A 17,237-nucleotide genomic window follows, 5' to 3' on the forward strand; every position below is an offset into this window, starting at 1 on the left:
ATTATAGATGTGCTTATAAATCAAGAATCAGGCATTTATAGCTGTATTTATAAACTGCTAATTAATGTCTATTAATGCTTTATAAATGATGAATTAACTGTTTACTTAACTATTGATTAATAGCGTGCAGTTATTACAAAATGTTACCAAAAGTTGCAAATTGTTACCTTTGTTTACATAGTTATTCATTTATAATTATTATAATCTGTCATACATGAAAAATGTAGATGGAAAGCAAAATGCTTGTTCTCTTAAACTATACACTGTAAAAAAAGTTTTTAAGTACTATCAACTTGGATGTTTAAGTCATTTCAACTTAAATTGCATTAAATTGACTTTAAAAATGAGTAGAATCTTGTTTTTTTATTTTTTTTTAATTGCTTGACTTTTTTTGGTGAGTTAGGCTAAAGCAATGTAAAAACATGTTGTCATAACCCAGCAAGCAATTTTGCATTTAAAAGAAATTTAATAGGCGTCCAAACACAGCCATGACGTCTAACAAGGCAAAATTTGGGCTGTCAGTGAAAATTTAAAGGGATAGTTCACTTTGAAATTAAATTTTGGTATGTTTTAGCTTACCTCAAGGGCATCCAAGATGTAGGTGTCTTTTTTTCCGCAGTAGTTTCAATTTTGATATTTTTAGGTCAAACCGTTCTTGTCTGACAGTCATATCATGCAGGTCTATGGTCACGGTCTCAAAGAGCATGCACAGAGTCCAAATTAAACATTTCCCCATCGTAAGTACACATTGATGGCCTAAGACATGAAACGAGCGGTTTGTGTGAGAAAACGAACAGTATTTATATCGTTTTTTAACTCTTGTACACAGCCACGTCCAAGTGATCTGAGGGCGCGGGCGCTTCCTGCTGTGTGACGTGTACGCAGACTGGTGCATAGATATATACACTAGATGTCGCCTTAAAGACATTCGTTCCAATGAACTGCCGTAGCCAATGCGACTTCTAGTGTATATACCTATGCACCAGTCTGCGCACACAACACACACCAGGATGCGCTCGCACCCTCAGATCACTTGGACGTGGTTGTGTTATAAGAGGAAAAAACGATATAAATACTGTTCGTTTTCTCACACAAACCGCTCGTTTCGTGTCTTAGGCCATCAATGTGTACTTACGATGGGGAATTGTTTAATTTGGACGATGGGGAATTGTTTTAATTTGGACTCTGTGCATGCTCTTTGAGACCGTGACCATAGACCTGCATGATATGACTGTCAGACAAGAACGGTTTGACCTAAAAATATCAAAATTGAAACTACTGCGGAAAAAAGACACCTACATCTTGGATGCCCTTCAGGTAAGCTAAAACATACCAAAATTTAATTTCAAAGTGAACTATCCCTTTAATAGACGTCTAAACCATAGATCAAGAGTAGACCAGTCATCAACAGATAACATGTCAAAGAAATGAAACCAAACACCTTGTAGTGAAACTAATCACTGTTGACTTTGCTTATACATGATGGAATATCATACTGTACATCTCGCAAGCTATATCGGCAAAAACGTCATGTAACCAAATTCAAGGTTATTTTGGCTAGATGTGGGTTACTCATAGCCGGACTATATGGTGTCTATGGTGAAATGACGGCTATTGCTTGCTGGGAACTTATTGATCATATCATTTTTTTTACAGTACTGACATGCGTTGAACACATAGACACAAAAACACTCATGAAATAATCAACAAACTGATTATACTGAGTAGAAGAGCAAACACATCTGACACCATAATTTACTAAACATGACAACAAAATCACAAACAGCATTGTAAGTCCTTGGTCAAACATACAACCATATTTATCATTCAAGTCCCAGTGCATGCTGTAAAGAGTGGATGGGACTAATCATTTCTTCAGTGTAGAACTAACAAAAATGCATTCATCCAAATCATATGCTATGCTTTTTGATTTGACTTAAAAAAACAGAGTATATCCTAATAGAAAAGCTTTTTGTTGTATTCCTGAAAGTTGTACTTTGCTAGAGCTCCATAGTACCTAAACAAAACACAATCAAGTAAATATGTTGTTGTTTTTTTACGTGATCTAGACTAGGAATGATTTTTTACTGCGTGGCATACTGAGCATGTATGATGAACGACACAGTCGTGTTAGAAGTAGCAACAACAAGGTTGATTGATCCCCAGAGGAATTCTGGTAATTATAAAACACAGAGATGACTCGCGTTAATTAACAATCCAATTACGCTTCCTTACATCTGATTTTTTTTTCACCCACATTGTAGACTAATCTTCCAATCTCAATCTCTTTCTCATTTAAATCATGGCATCTTGTAACGAGGTTTAATCAGTGTGATAATACACGGGCCAGCCAATTAAAATGCGTCAGTATTATTACTTCTCAGCTTTCGAAACCCCCTTAACACACACCCATCTGATACATAAGCTCTGTTAGATGACCAACTAAACTTAACTGAAACAGGACTTCCCTCACCTCACATCTCTTCCGCTCTCCCTCCCATCCTTTCTCCTTTATCTTTCTCTCTCTTTTCTTATCAAACACACGAAGTCTGCAGCAGCGGACGAGGAACATCGTCTGCGTGCGCGCGCGCGCCAGCTGTCTGTGTTCTTAAGTGTGTGTGTGTTATGTGTGTGTGTGTGCAGTGCGCGCACACATGTGCCTGTCTCAGTGATGTGAGAAATCAAGAGGGACGCATCTCTTAAGCCTCCTTGAGGTGGGATTTCAATTTGACGCAAAACGTAGCGCGCATCTTCGCTCTCACATACTCTCCTTGTATGTGTGTGAGTGCGAGCGTGTGTGCGCGTGAGCGTGTCCGCTCGCTGCAGCTCCGGCTTTGGGCAAACCCTCTCACTGCTGCACTTCAGCCAATGTGGAACAACTCGTCCGCCTCGCATGGCTCCTAAAGAAGCGGATATGCCCCAGTGCCACGGGAGACTGACGCCTTCACTGTCTTCCTCTCCTCCGCAAATGGTCCTCTTGGGGTGAGTCTGCCCTCCGTCCAGCTCCGTTTTCACATCAGGAAGAGCAGGAAGGTTTGTTTGTGCATTGCAATGTGATTCGTTGAAATACGGCTGGCTGACGGTTACTTACTGTACTGGTGCTAAGTGACTGATTGAGCTTGGTTTCAATTACACTTCATCTGTGTCTGTGCCACAAACTAGAGGATGATAATTCATTTCACTTTTTTTCTGTCCCCTGGAGACGATGGAGCTTGTGAGGTTTGAGATTTATGTGGTTTGTTTGAGCTATTTTATATAGTTGGTTCTGTCATGCAAAAGTCGGATGTTTAGTTCCAGTCTTTCTACAGCCTAAAATATTGTATGTTAAAAGCCACGTCACAATACGTCCTGAATGCTGCAATAACAGTATTTGTAGGTGTAAAAGCAATTTGATGAATGTTTGATTGTCCTTCGTGGATGAGGTTTTTTCTCTCCCACGCCTCAGCAGGTTCAGTATATGTTTGCGATTGGTTGCTGTAATTCTTTTTCTCTTATGAATAAGGTGTATCTTCAGTTAAAGTTATTTATTTTAATGGTGCATACTTGTTTAAAACCTATTATGGGTAGTTAGGGCTGGGAGAAAAAAAATCTATTCACCTAGCTATCGCGATTTTTTTTTTTTACGATTCTAAAATCGATTTTTTAAAAATATTTTATTATTAGCCTATTATGATTATTATTATTTTTAAATTGCATTAATTATTATTTTTTATTTTTTTTAATTAAAATTCACTTGCTTTATTTTTGTCCTTGCTTGTAGATGAGGTTGACAGAAGTTAGCCACTTTCGTTCCAACAGAGGATGAAATGTGTCATTATCTATGAGTGTTGAGTGACTTAATGGGCTATCCCAAGTGGAAGAGATGTGAGACTAAAAGCACTGAAAAGCCCTCGCGCTACTCATATGCTGAGAGAGAGATAAGACAAGCTGGACGATTCATCTTTAAAGAGGTGGTATAATGCCCTTTTCACAAGATGTAAAATAAGTCTCTGATGTCCCCGGAGTGTGTTTGTAAAAGTTTTAGCTCAAAATACCCCACAGATATTTTTATATAGCATGTTAAAATTTTCACTTTTTGAGTCTGTCCCTTTAAATACAAATGAGCTGCTGCTCCCGACACAGGGGGTGGAGCTTCAAGAGCTCTTGCTCTTTTACCTCACACAGACAAGCAATGAAAATTTCAAAAACTTTTAGCCTTTTATGTTCAAACCGAAGTCAGAAAGATGGAGAGACTCAAGAAGAAGTGACAACATCAACATTTCTGAATGGTTAGTTGATTAATTTATGTAGCTTATGTGTAGTTATCTTCTAGTCATTAATTAGCATATTCTGTCATGATAATCTATAAATCGCCTTCCCGGGGGCGGAGTTTATGTAACTTTTAGGGTTAGTGATGTCACTTACCCAAGGAAGCTTGTGTAGTCCTATACCAGCTGTTTGTTGTAGTCCTTAAAAAACGATTTCTTTAAAAGCAAATATCTCCCTTTGCTTGAACTTTGAGCATTGTAACTTTACAGATGTTTTATGCTTTATAATTTTATAGCTAAAATTTAAAAAGTGAAATCATAATCAACCACCCCTTTAAAAGACTGTGATCTCGCTTCAAACACCCACGCGATATTTCAATTCGTCTGTCTATTAAACTTTGACAAAATCATATGCAACATTCAAAGTTGGCGCTGCCGCTGACCCGGAGAGAGCTGTCATGAAACAGCTTCACAAAAAGTCTTTTCAACCTTATAGTATCATTATTTCTGTGATGCAATAGTTAAAATGATATTTGGATAAAAGTTTAAAGTTCAAATATGAACACTGATGTCTACGATAGCGATCAAAATCAGCTTTTGATAGAAACTTGGTGCTTAAAATTAACGCATTTATCATAACATTGTTTCGCCACTAAGTGGCGACAAGTGACTATTAAAAAATGTATTTGTCATTGAATCATTTATTCAAAAGCATGTATTATTGAATGATGCTTCTGAAATATTGTCAGAAAGATGTGATGATTTTGTTGACTCATCTTATACATCATGTACAGTCTGTATAAGTGTATGATTTAACTTTTCCCGATGGTCTAGTGTTAAAAATACACTCGAATCGCAATAGGCTACTTGTAGAATCGCAATCCTTAAATAAAAAAAAATCGCAATACATATCGTGTCGGCACCCAAGTATCGCGATAGTATCGAATCGGGAGATAGGTGTATCGTCCCATCCCTATTAAATAAGCATTTATTGATCTTCATATATTATTTATTACTTTATGTAAGGTATAAACCTGTCAGCAAAACATGAGAGGATGTGCCTTTGAATGATGGCATCCTTACTATATGATATTGTGCTACATTGTGTGTGTGCACGGGTGTGTGTGTGTATGAGAGAGAGAGTTTTCCACTTGGACCACCCTGTATGATAGAACGACACTTGCTATCTTCACTGTGATTCAGAATCTCATTTTCTTCAGATATGAACTTTTTGTCGTTTATACACATGCCAGAATGGAAAATTCTCCAGCGTATTACTTTTTACCCATTTTGAGTAAAATGTTCTCATCATTCTTTCATTATTTTTTCCTTGCAGGAAGATTAGATGCTGTTTTTTTTTTTTATACAGATTTACCTTTTGAGACTTCATCCTAAGGTCTGAAACCAGACTGAGTGAGGTATATTACATCCTTCCACCTCATTTTAGTATACCATTTTCATCCACCGTCTTCCCCAGTTCTACACAAGTCTTAGGCCTCTATTTGAACAGAGGATGAATGCTTTTTGTCACGCTCCAAAACATCTTTACTCTCTTTTTCTTATTTTTTGCTCCTTCTTCAGTTTTTGTTCACTTCTGTAAGTCATGACTGATGATGGTCCCTTTGAAATAAGCCTTTGAGTTTAAATTCTATAAATGTGTGAACAAAGGAAAGATAGTTTAAAGGATAAATTACAGTGTTTCACTTATTTTTTTCAGCACACCTAATCTCATTAATGATTTCATGGCAACATGTAGAGTTTATTAAACACTCACCTTTCTTTCAGCCCTTTCAGTCATGACGTCGTAGTCCACTGTAGAGGACATGTGTGTCAAAATACAGTGGGCTTTAGTTTTTGTATGATTTTGAAACATAAAAAAAAGTTATAGTTAAAGCTATAGTTAGGCTATATGTAAAATTTGTTAATTTTTTTTAAGAATCTACTCTATTTCTAGGTGGTCACTAAAACATAAGAACATTTGAGACATTTACAGACACTGTACAGATGTTCTTGCTTCAACTCAAGATGCTCTTTAGATCATTCTTAAATCATACTTAAGAACATGATCTTCAGGTTTTACACAGATTTGTGGAGTTCATGCAGCTTGAGTGCTGCTGTCAGTAAAGCAAAATGTAATTTTTTTTCAATCCCACCTAAATTATATTGGTAACCATGTTATAATGGAAAAAAAAAAGTAAATTAGAAAAATGCTAAATGGAAGAATTTGTGAATTTAGAATTTGAACCGCAAAGTATAACATTTTGAATAAAAAATGTGAATGATTCATTTTTTTTACTTAGCGATTGTGATTCATGCACCAAAAGGGTTAATTTTCTTTCTTTCTGTCATACACCAACCACTTACTAATGACACCCAAGTGTACATCACAAATCCAAAAGGGGATTCCTCCATTTTCAGTCACTTTAATACTTTAGCTTGTTAGTGGGATTAGTGCCACATTTCTCATTCACAGCCCCGCACACAGAGCTATGGTAATAGCAGTCATTTGATCCCACCGTACTCCTTACATGGCTTGCTGATAAGTCTGTAAATCCAGTGTTACAAACTAGTGCACTTTCAGTGTACCAGCCAGTCTCCAAAGGTTGTATGGAGAAAATGGTGATTTTTGGCCTGTTCCACCTTTCGACCTCCTCAGCTGAATGCAAAAATTAAAATCAGAAATTTCAGAATTTGTTTGATAGATAATTTTAGTAAATATGATTTTATAACAATATTTATAAAACCATATTTTAAAACAAAATTTCCCCCAAAAATCTAAATGTTTACAGTAGCTGTGTTTTTCTCCCACATACAAAAAAAAAAAAGCAAAATTCCTTAACAATAACATAATTTCAATCATGACAACTCTCTCTGAGTGAATTATGTAACCAGTATTTATTGGAATGGTGCAATGAATGTATATATGCTTGATTTTGGCTTATGATATCTGCTGCTGTTGTTGCTGAGCATGTACAATAATTGAGCAATAATTTTTTCAGCTTAGTTAAAATAATAAAGGACATGCTGCTGCAAGAATATTTGAAACCCCCCCATAGCAAACCTCAACAGGTGGTGCTGGGGAGGAGGAGGGGTAAAAAAAGTCTTTATAATCGTGCAGCAGGGCGATCGCAGGCTAGGGTACAAATATATATGGTTACGTGGATTAGGATGTACGTCTGGTTGGCTAATGCCACGGCGTTAGATAAACGAATCAGCGCTCGGTTAGAGTTTCATGACTGAACTATGTATATCGATGCTTTTTACAGCATGATGAGAAGACAAGGAAATACTCCCACTGGATTTTTACACAAAATTGTAGTGTTGACTGCATTTGTCAATCTAAAAAGTTATTGTAAGAAAAAAAAGTTCAAACTTTTCACAAGAAATATGTTTATCAGTAACTAATAGCATATTTATATTTATAAAATATACTGTATATCATAATCATTTATTCTGATTAGGATATTTATTTATTATTTAACATTTATTTTAATCTCAAGAGCCAGACTTTTTCTGAAGGTTAAACATCTATTTTTCACTGACTTCAGTTTTTAAGAGTATCAGGCCTAATTTGTACCCTTTTTTTTGGAAAGTTGCATATATGTTAGACAGCAGTGTGAAGACTTTTGGCCTCCCAGCGAGCAACCTTCCAGTGACTCATAACTTTTCACTGTACCGCAGTGTCAGTGCTTTCGGGTTTTAGACTGTGCAGCCATGTGGTGACAACGGAAGGCAACGGCAGCTCAGGAAAATCATTAGATTGTTTTTCACGTTAAGGTTTGGTGCTACAAGCAGGGCTCAAAGCCCTTTGCAGAATAAAAGACAGAGATTACAGCGCTCCCAATATTAATGACTGTTGCACCACATGCAGCTTGGGATTATGATAAAGGGAGGAGGGGGAGAGGATAAAAAGGAAAACATTGGACTGGCTGAGGATATTGTATTATCTGTGTGCTTTTGGAACAAGCGATACATTTATAAATAGCAAACACACCAAGGTTTTCCAAAGGAGACAAATACATTGCTGGAAGTCCATTTACAGGTTCTTTTTGACTGAAGTTAATAACTCATGTTCATGTTTTTTTAAGGCTGAATTGTAAAGGTAAGATCTGACAAATCAGCACAGAGACAGGTCAGCTTTCATTTTTAACGTGAACCCCAATGCTAATCAACGGTCATGCGTCACAAAAAATACGTCACATTTTGACATCTGTGACATTTCGAACAATGTTTTATTTCAAAGTGGTCAAGCCTTTTTTCAAAGGGACCTAATGAAATATGTCAGTTTAGTGTGTTATCAAAAGAGCAACAGACAAGGACGGCTCAAGACCTCAGCGTGATGCAGAAGGACAGTCAGTCAGGTGCTGTTTTATCTATGGCAGACAGGGCCAGATTTATGCATAGGCATTCTAGGTTCGTGCTTATGCTCACACGTCTCCTCAATTACAATGAGGAGAAATAATATATATATTTTTTAATTATTATTATTATTTCACTATAATGAAGAAGACGGTTTTAGTCTAGCATTTGTCATTGAGTCATAGTCAATACTGTGTTAAAAAGCCTGTGCGTAGCACTTCATTGTTTGGACAAATTACATAAAAACTGAGCACCCATGTAGTGAGTTTACTTTCGCCCATGAGACACCAATTATGTAGTGTTTGTTACTCGTGTCACCACTGACGTGGTGATTTTTGGTTAAGGTCAGACTTAAGGTGTGGTTATGAGTACATCAGATGACCACTTCCCCCCTCTCTTAGTTTGGGGCACCAGTCAAGGACTTTTACCTTGGCAGTATGGGAACACTCCCAGGAGTCTGTTCAGTCGTTTCGAATTCATGTAAACTGGAGGGAGTTGGTCAGCTGAATATATCTGAAAGATTGGTGAGATATTTTTAACTTGAAGAGCCTCTTCTGCATTATCAACACAAGTAAGACACAAATGTAATAACATATTTTTGTATTAACAAAAGATAAACAAGAATAACTAAGACAACAATAAATGAATACCATGAATGATAAAGGAATAAAGTGCATATGACGCATAAAATACAAGTGATTAAGTTGGGTGTGGCTATGGCAGAGTTATGTTATCTTAAACTGTTGTTTCTCTAAAACCAATAAGGTGAAGAACCTTATAATGCATCAAACAAATAAACCAAAGTTTATTTGGTTTTAGCTAGCATCAGCTATATTACCTCTAATAAAAATCAGAAAATTATATACTGATAATACACAACAATGCCAAGGTCACTGGAAAGAGATTTGGTAAAGTGATATTTACGTTCCACGTGGTCGAGTGAGCAGTCCTATGACGTTGACTTCTTCCACTGGTTGTGCTGTGTGACAATGCAGTGGGGAAAGGAGCCGGAATCCATTTCAACAGCTCTGTGGGATGCTGATCTCCGGGAGCACCAAAGGGTCCTAAAATCTGGAACACACAGATGAGGCCCTGAGGTAGGTGCAAAAGGTCCTTAACAATTTGGAACACGCAGACGAAGGAACCTTGAAGTGAAGGTTTGCTCCCCTGAGCTTAAACCTTGTTGCAAATGTCTGTTTGTCTTTAGCCTCTCTGGGCCAGACACTCAAAACTTGGTCAGTCCTCTTTTGTCTCTCTGGCATGGAGACTTGGAACGTGCTGCATCTGTTATTGTCTCGCTGGACGAAGACTCTGCAAGGTGGTCGTATCTGTTGCTGTCTCACAAGCTGTAGACCCAGATTATGGAATCTGTTGTCTCTCTGGACGAACCGGTGTATCTGTTATGTCTCGCCTGATGGGAGACTCAGAACTTGGTTGATCTGTTTATGTCTCACCTTCGCAAACCCGAGACTCAGAATAAATAGTGTCTGTTGAAAGGGTGCATTTATATTTATGTCTTTCCGATGAGGAGAAGATTGCAATTTGGCACTTCTCCATTCCAGTGCTGTGATCGGCTACTGACATCAGAGGGGACACACACAGTGTGGCCCACCCTTCTTTCCCCTGCGGAACTCATTTGCATAAAGCATACAGTTAGAACACTTTAAAGTGTGTTTAAAGTTTTACCAATGCATTTCTCACTTTCCAAACCACCACCAGAATACCTTTGGAAATATTCTAAACAAATAGAGTCCAAACAAGATGAGAAAAGATTGAACAGCCATGCATTCATTCATTTGTTCATTAACAACTGAATTTATGTAAGATGTTGCACTACAAATAGCTGTCACTGAGATTATTTATTTCTCTGAGTAAGTTTGACATGGATGTGTGTAGTTTACATCAGTTTTAAGGTTTCCAAACAGTTGTGAATGGATTTGGATGGATCATTGTGGTCTCTATTTGTTTCAATCACTGTTGCTGCATCCGGAGGTCCCGAGGAATTTTGATGGCAGTCACAGTCCAAAATCTTAGGAATTAGTCTCTAGATGGGTGAAAAAAAAAAAATGCATGTGGGCCAATGAGAAGTCTTGTCCTTCCTTGTCTTGGTACCAGAGGCCTTCTTCTTGCCCTTGGCTGGCTGTTGTCATAGCATCTTTATCTGATGGTGTTTGACAGTTATTTTGTGTTAGTCCACCAAGATCCAATCAAAATGTAGCAAATGTACAGAGAGGGGCCCTGCCATAAAACTGGGCCCTGGAATGTGCTGTTCACCACAATAGCTATAATAAACTGTATAACCTGTAAGTTGATGAAAACGTAATGAGATACAACATCTACCAGGATGTCTACATCTACGTAATGCGGACAAAACACATATTTCTGACATTCACTGTTCAAAAACCTTATTTGAGCTTGATTTTGGTACATTGTTAATAATATAATGACACATGCAAGTGTCTGATCATATAAAGCCACAATATCAACTCTAAAATCTCTCTCTCTCTCTCTCTCTCTGGGTTGAAAGCTTGCTGGTAGTTGGTTGATTGCTTCGCTCACAGGCGCCATCACAGAAATAAAAAAGGAAGACAGAAAATCAAGTCGTCAAATCAGCTCAGTTCAAACTGATGGTTTGAACCAGGCGTGATATTAGAAATACCATGGCTAAAATATGCCTGCATTCTCCACCATAATACATTCAAATTCATATTTAGCAGTCTGACAGAAAATCGTGGCTAGATAATCATTATAACAAAAACACAACCATTGTATAATCTGAATTATATTTTAATATATGTTGTCTCTAAGAATTAGAGAGCATTTCCCTGCTAAATGTTACAATGCTTCATTCACACACCATGCTTCATTTGCATTAATTTTTGTAGGTTTTACACAACAGCTGAGTACAATAGCACACAATAAAGCTTCCGATGCACACACAACAATAAAACCAGCAAGTACGGTTATATCACTGCGATGTAAAAGGAATACTAATTATATCTCTGTGGTAAAAAAGTCATATCAGCTCACAAATCCACAGCCAATCTTATTATCCACCCAAAATCATGAGATTAGGACAGATTTTTGATATGAATTCCCTGGTGGAACTGACCCCTAAATCTGAGGTCTCCTTTAATGCAGAATATAGAGGTTGTGTATATCAGGTTGTGCTCCAAGTTGATAGGATTAAAAAACTGAAGCAGGCATAAATGAGATCTGAAACATAAAGAAACATCTGAGAGGACACTGAATAGGGATATAAGATTATGTTTTGAACAAGACAGTGTTTGGGACATTGGCTCCCCTGCCAAAGAAAGAGCATTGGAAGCTTTACATATCTACAGTACCTACGATAACCATCTACAGTACCTACGATAACCATTCATGGACACAGCTGGATGAAAGTGTGGGTTAAATTAATAAATAAATATGTTGAAAATCTAGAAAAAAAAATGCATATAGTTATAGAGTTAAGTCTGTTTCTTTTTACAGTCGTTTTCAATAGGAGCAGCGGGCCTGTTTGAACTGACATGCTGCTAAAGTGCATGAGGAGAGTTAAGAGGATTACTTTTGCAATTTTAGATTCAATGCATTACTCATAATCCTGGGGTTGACGGTGGCCAAATTGTAAGGGTCGTAGGGGGACCTCTGCGTGTGTGCCTGGAAGTGCCTGAGAGTGAGAGAGATGCGGTTTTAAAGGGATAGTTAACCAAAAATTGTAATTGTGAAAGAATTTACAAGTTATTTTCCAATTACAGTGAATGACAACTGAGGCTTTTAACCATAAAGGTGATCTATATGACTTGTGCACTAGAAATTGAGACTTCTGAAGTCAATACAATAGCTTTGCGTGGCTGTCAGACTAATTTTTGAGTTGTTTTTTACTGATGATCTCTAGTTGAACTTGAGAATCAGATCAGTCTGATTTGTGAATTAATCATTCAGACAGCTTTTGTGAAACAAAAAGTAATTCTTCCCTAAAATGGACATAATTTCTTTTCTCATGAACACTCCAAAAAGAGCAAGAGCGTTTGTCAGTATTTTCAGTGAATAACCACCCGGTTCATTCATGTTCATATGGAATATTTTTATGATAATTGTATGGTGCTGTTGGGTCCTATTTGAAGTGTCATTTATTGTAATTGGCTGGAAAAACATAACCAGGGTGAGTATATGATGGGCGAATGTTTAGGTAAACTATCCCCCTTAAGAGTCCGGTCTCTATGTACTGTATAATGTCAAGGTATTTTTGCCGCATGCTCTTCGAGATGAGAATTATTCACTACAAATTATTGATGATGACAGTAATGATGACAGTAATTGCTGCCATCAAGAAACACGATTACAACACTAAAGTGTTGCTGGGGCCTCTGGTATCGACCATTAATACCTTCCACTAGAATAAACAGAATCAGTTGCACAAGTGTCCACTATTAGTTTTAATAATTGCCTCTATGTGGCTTTGAATGCCTTCCCAGGACATTTCAAAATCATTTCCCTGAACACCACAGTGAGTACTTACAAATGACCCAAAGATTCTTTTCAGTCCTAATCATTTTCACGATTCAGTTGGCACTTACGAGACACGCAGGTGAGCCACTACCATGTGGATTTAATTAAATTACAGAATCAATGAATCAATCAGCAATCGCCATCTGCTTAAGGACAGATGGTGCTATAAATCAGAGATTGGTGGGAGTGCAGATGCTATGAGAGATTTTGGGATGTGCAAGACAATACAATTCTGACAAGTGATTATATGTATTAAAAGCATTTATCTGGAAAACCACAAACTACATAGTGTTACAAACCCTGCATCACTCCTCTGGGTCTGCCACATGGCCTGCTGGGTAATAGTCCACCGACGCCATGAAGTCCACACCTCAGCGGGCTCTGCAAAAGTACACATCGAGGGGCAGTGACCACTCTTCTGAGGCCTAAAATGACAAATGGCTTCATTGACATGCACACAACTGATACCAAACCAGAATTATTTGCTGTTTGAATCCACTGTATATCATTTAGCATTATAGTTCATGTTTTAAAATGTACATTATTAACAGCGATATAATATTTTATTAATAGTTTGAATTAGCTTTTATTTTTAGATTTTCAGTTATAGTATTAGATATAATTTTAGTTGAACTTTTAGTAATTTTGTTTTTTAATCTTTATTTTATAGTAACCGTTTTAGATGTAGTTAATAATAACAACTGACTGAGGTACGTTTAACCCTGTTTGACAATCACTGCCATAATATACTGCATATTCTGCAGCCTGGCCAAAAGTACCCACCATGTTAGCTCCAAAAATTGACAGGACACCAGGCTCATTATTTTGAGATGCTGATTAAATCGTTAGCAGGGGCAGTTCAATGACTCAAGGAGGATGAGTGTTATCACTGTCGAGTCAGATAAGCTTACGGAGTGAAAATCAGACACCGAAAGAAACTGCTGCTGCCTGACGGATGACAAGGTGTCCATTTGCATTCTTCCCTGTTACTGAGCCTGCCAGACATTGCAATGACTAATAGTAAATGATGGACAACAGCTGAGTGAAATGAATATGATACAGAATGAAGTCTTGGCATATATCTACATGCTGAAACATTTATTTGACTTCGTATAGCCCAGCCGTGGCATGTTACAAATTGTGTAACGTGGAATTTATGCGTACAGCATTATAAGAACTTGGTGATCTGCGATTAGGAATCTTAAACAGAGTTATGGTGTTGAACTGTAATTTAAACCATAATTAGTGGTGCTTTGCTATTAGTATTGCTCATATGCGGTGTTAGGGATTTGAACAAACCACTAATCCTTAATAATAAACTATGAACATGAATGATATTTCAAATTGTGCAGTTTATTGAGGAACAACAATGTGTGCTATTACTTTTCTGAGCAAGACTGTAAGTCCAGTTCATTTTCATTGTGTTCATTTTCCCCTGTGCATTTCAGTTTATTCTGTCTGTTTCAAATGTATTTGTTCACATATAATATATATATATACTATATAGTAAAAATGTTTAAAACATCAACTACCTTAATTTATACCCTATACTGTAGGCTATGCATGCAGAGGATATAAATAAATACCAATATAACAAATAGAACATTTTGACATTTATGTTGTTGTAATTTAAATTTTTTGTGCACAGTTTAGATTAGATGTCATTTATTCACATAATGTTCTCGCTCTTAAAATATAAATGAGTGTAAAAGTCAACATCATCTACAGTATTGAAGTCTGTCACGGAAAACATGAGCTTATTGATGTGATCCATTTGGTTTGCCATTTTAGTCCAACTGTAACTCCTGGTCGTAGACTTCAGTATTTATTTATTGTATACGCAGGGTTATGTTTCTACTTTTTCCTTTTAAAGTTTAATGGTGCTGCCTTCAAATATTTAGTAGTAAGCAAGCTGTAACCTTGTGGCTATTTATGCTAAGTTAAGGAACTTGCACAAAAGTAGTGTTACTGCCCCCTATATCACTTAGAGGACTGCATATTTTTGATTTGGGCTAGCAAGCAACCACTGGCATCCACCCATAACACCTTAGAAACCATCTAGCAATTCCCCAGAACCACCCAGAACACCATAGCAATGCATCAAAACCACTTAGAACACTTTTGCAGCTGTATAGCATAGCCCTGGCAACCACTCACCCAAGCACTGTCAGTGAGTTTTGCACAGCCATAGTTGAAATTGAAAGCAAACTGGCAAATTATTCACAGTCCACCAACTGGTAAAGCAGAACTTTTTAGCACACACACCATCCATTAGATTTTTCAGTACAAGAGCAGCTTATTCTCATCCAAATTGCTAAAAAGTGACAACAGTGAAAACTCCTGTGCATCACTCTTTTTCCTGCACTTCCACACACATCTTTGATTGCTGATGTGTTTACACCATTTTGTTCCTCTTAATTCAGGTGTCATGTTTTCTTGCATGTCTGTATTTGCTATCAAGTGTTGAGTTATATTTCATATATAATGATTCAAAGGCCCTGTTCATCTTGTGCTTTACCCCCCATCTCCCATACTGGCAGCCTCATTAGAGAGATGAAGCCTTACTGTAATGAGAGAGCATGAATGCAGGTCGCTCTGTGTCAGCTGTGACTTCCACCGCTAAACAAAACACAGACGCACACAAAAAAAAAAAAAAAAAAAAACTAGCTTTGACTGCCAGGATGTTGTGCGCTGAAGAAAAGACAAAACTAGGCCATCTGTGCTTGAGCTGCAATCACTGCCATTTTATTAACTGTAAACTCTCTTGCCATCCCTCATTCTCTCTCTCTCTCTCTCTCTCTCTCTCTCTCTGTCGCAGGAGTTATGGTCAGTAAGGAGGCAGGCCGCTGCACTCTGTCAAGCTCAGAGTCTGACTCGGAGTCCGGCGGGCCTTCGCTGGAACAGAGCGGAGCAGACTCGGTACGCAAGCGAAACAAAGCCCTGCAGGTGCGCTTTAAAGACATCTGCGAGGCGCAGAATGAGGCCGCCCATCGAGGTGCCAGGAACCGCTCTGTTTCCTGCAAGGTCATCCACCGGAGGTACATGACCATGCCGGCACGCCGTTCCATCCCGAATGTCACCAAGAGCACAGGTGTGCAAACCTCACCCGACTTGAAAAAGCGCTACCAGACTTTCCCCTTCGAGCGCAAAAAGGGAAACGTAATTAAACACACCGCTCTGGTGGAGAACTACCCGGATCAAAACAACGGCTTTCTCAGTGACGTGAAGGGTGGGGAGCGAGCGGAAAGGTGTGACGGACGGGTGCAGCAGACCCGAGTGTTGCTCCACACTACGCCGCAGTGCAGCGACGCAAAGGACTTATGCGCCGGGCCAGACTGCTCGGATGGAAAACTCTGCCCTGATCCATTAGATACGGTTTCTGATCATGCGGACTCAAGGAGAGACGCCAGCGTCCCGGGGAGTGGGGCCAAGCACAAAGGATTATCAAGTGAGAGCGAGGCAGGGGCAGGCCAGCAGCCCAACTGTGCCTCCTCAACCACGCCGACTCAACCTCTGCAGGTCAGGGGTGACTGTTCAAAGATTTCCGGCCCTATTGCATGGACGTCTTTGACACAAGTGGAATGCCTGGAGAGTCCCTCAGGGAGCTGCAAACGCAAAAAAGACACAGCACAGCTGAACGGATTGCAGGGGCAGTCTCAGGCTTTGCCTCATTCGGCGAGCTGTGCTTCCCAGGCCCACATACATGCCCACTGTCACAGTAGCCAAAAGTCGGGCACCGCAGAGACCAGGCAGGGTACAAGGGGGCAGATGATTGCTCTTCCCGGGGCCGATGGGAATGTGAAAGCCAGGCTTCAAGCCATGGAGGCTCTGATCAGCTCCAGTCAAGAAACCATCAAAGTGCTGCTGGGGGTCATTCAGGAACTGGAAAGAGGAGAAGCACAGCGAGAGGGGTGAGTCACAGTGTTTATGCAACACATTTACTATTCATCAACTGTATCTGCTCAGTTTTTGTGTTTCCGGTTTGTTTTCTCAATGTGAAAAAAGGCAGCATCACATGTAAGTGTTTACAATATACATCTGTGACTCTGTTTCAAAAGTGTAACCATAACTATGCATCAGTTTGAATATTTTTCCGATAAACTTTCAAAAAGTATTTAA

At 38.5% G+C, this 17,237-nt stretch overlaps 1 protein-coding gene across 2 annotated transcripts in view; it reads left to right on the forward strand.

Annotated features, from left to right (window-relative positions):
- Window positions 1-2,611: 2,611 nt before the first annotated feature.
- insyn2ab (inhibitory synaptic factor 2Ab) overlaps window positions 2,612-17,237 on the forward strand; it is a 47,573-nt gene continuing 32,947 nt past the window's right edge. The window contains exons 1-2 of one of the 2 annotated variants that reach the window (XM_079854308.1): window positions 2,612-2,982; window positions 15,937-17,029. In XM_079854308.1, the coding sequence (XP_079710434.1) occupies window positions 15,942-17,029 (1,088 nt within the window). In that variant the 5' untranslated portion in view covers window positions 2,612-2,982; window positions 15,937-15,941. Of the gene's footprint in view, window positions 2,983-4,201; window positions 4,269-15,936; window positions 17,030-17,237 lie in introns of those variants that run through there. The other variant, XM_079854309.1, reaches the window with a different exon arrangement.

This window comes from Squalius cephalus (genome assembly GCF_949319135.1).
Source record: "Squalius cephalus genome assembly, chromosome: 20".
NCBI lineage: Eukaryota > Metazoa > Chordata > Actinopteri > Cypriniformes > Leuciscidae > Squalius > Squalius cephalus.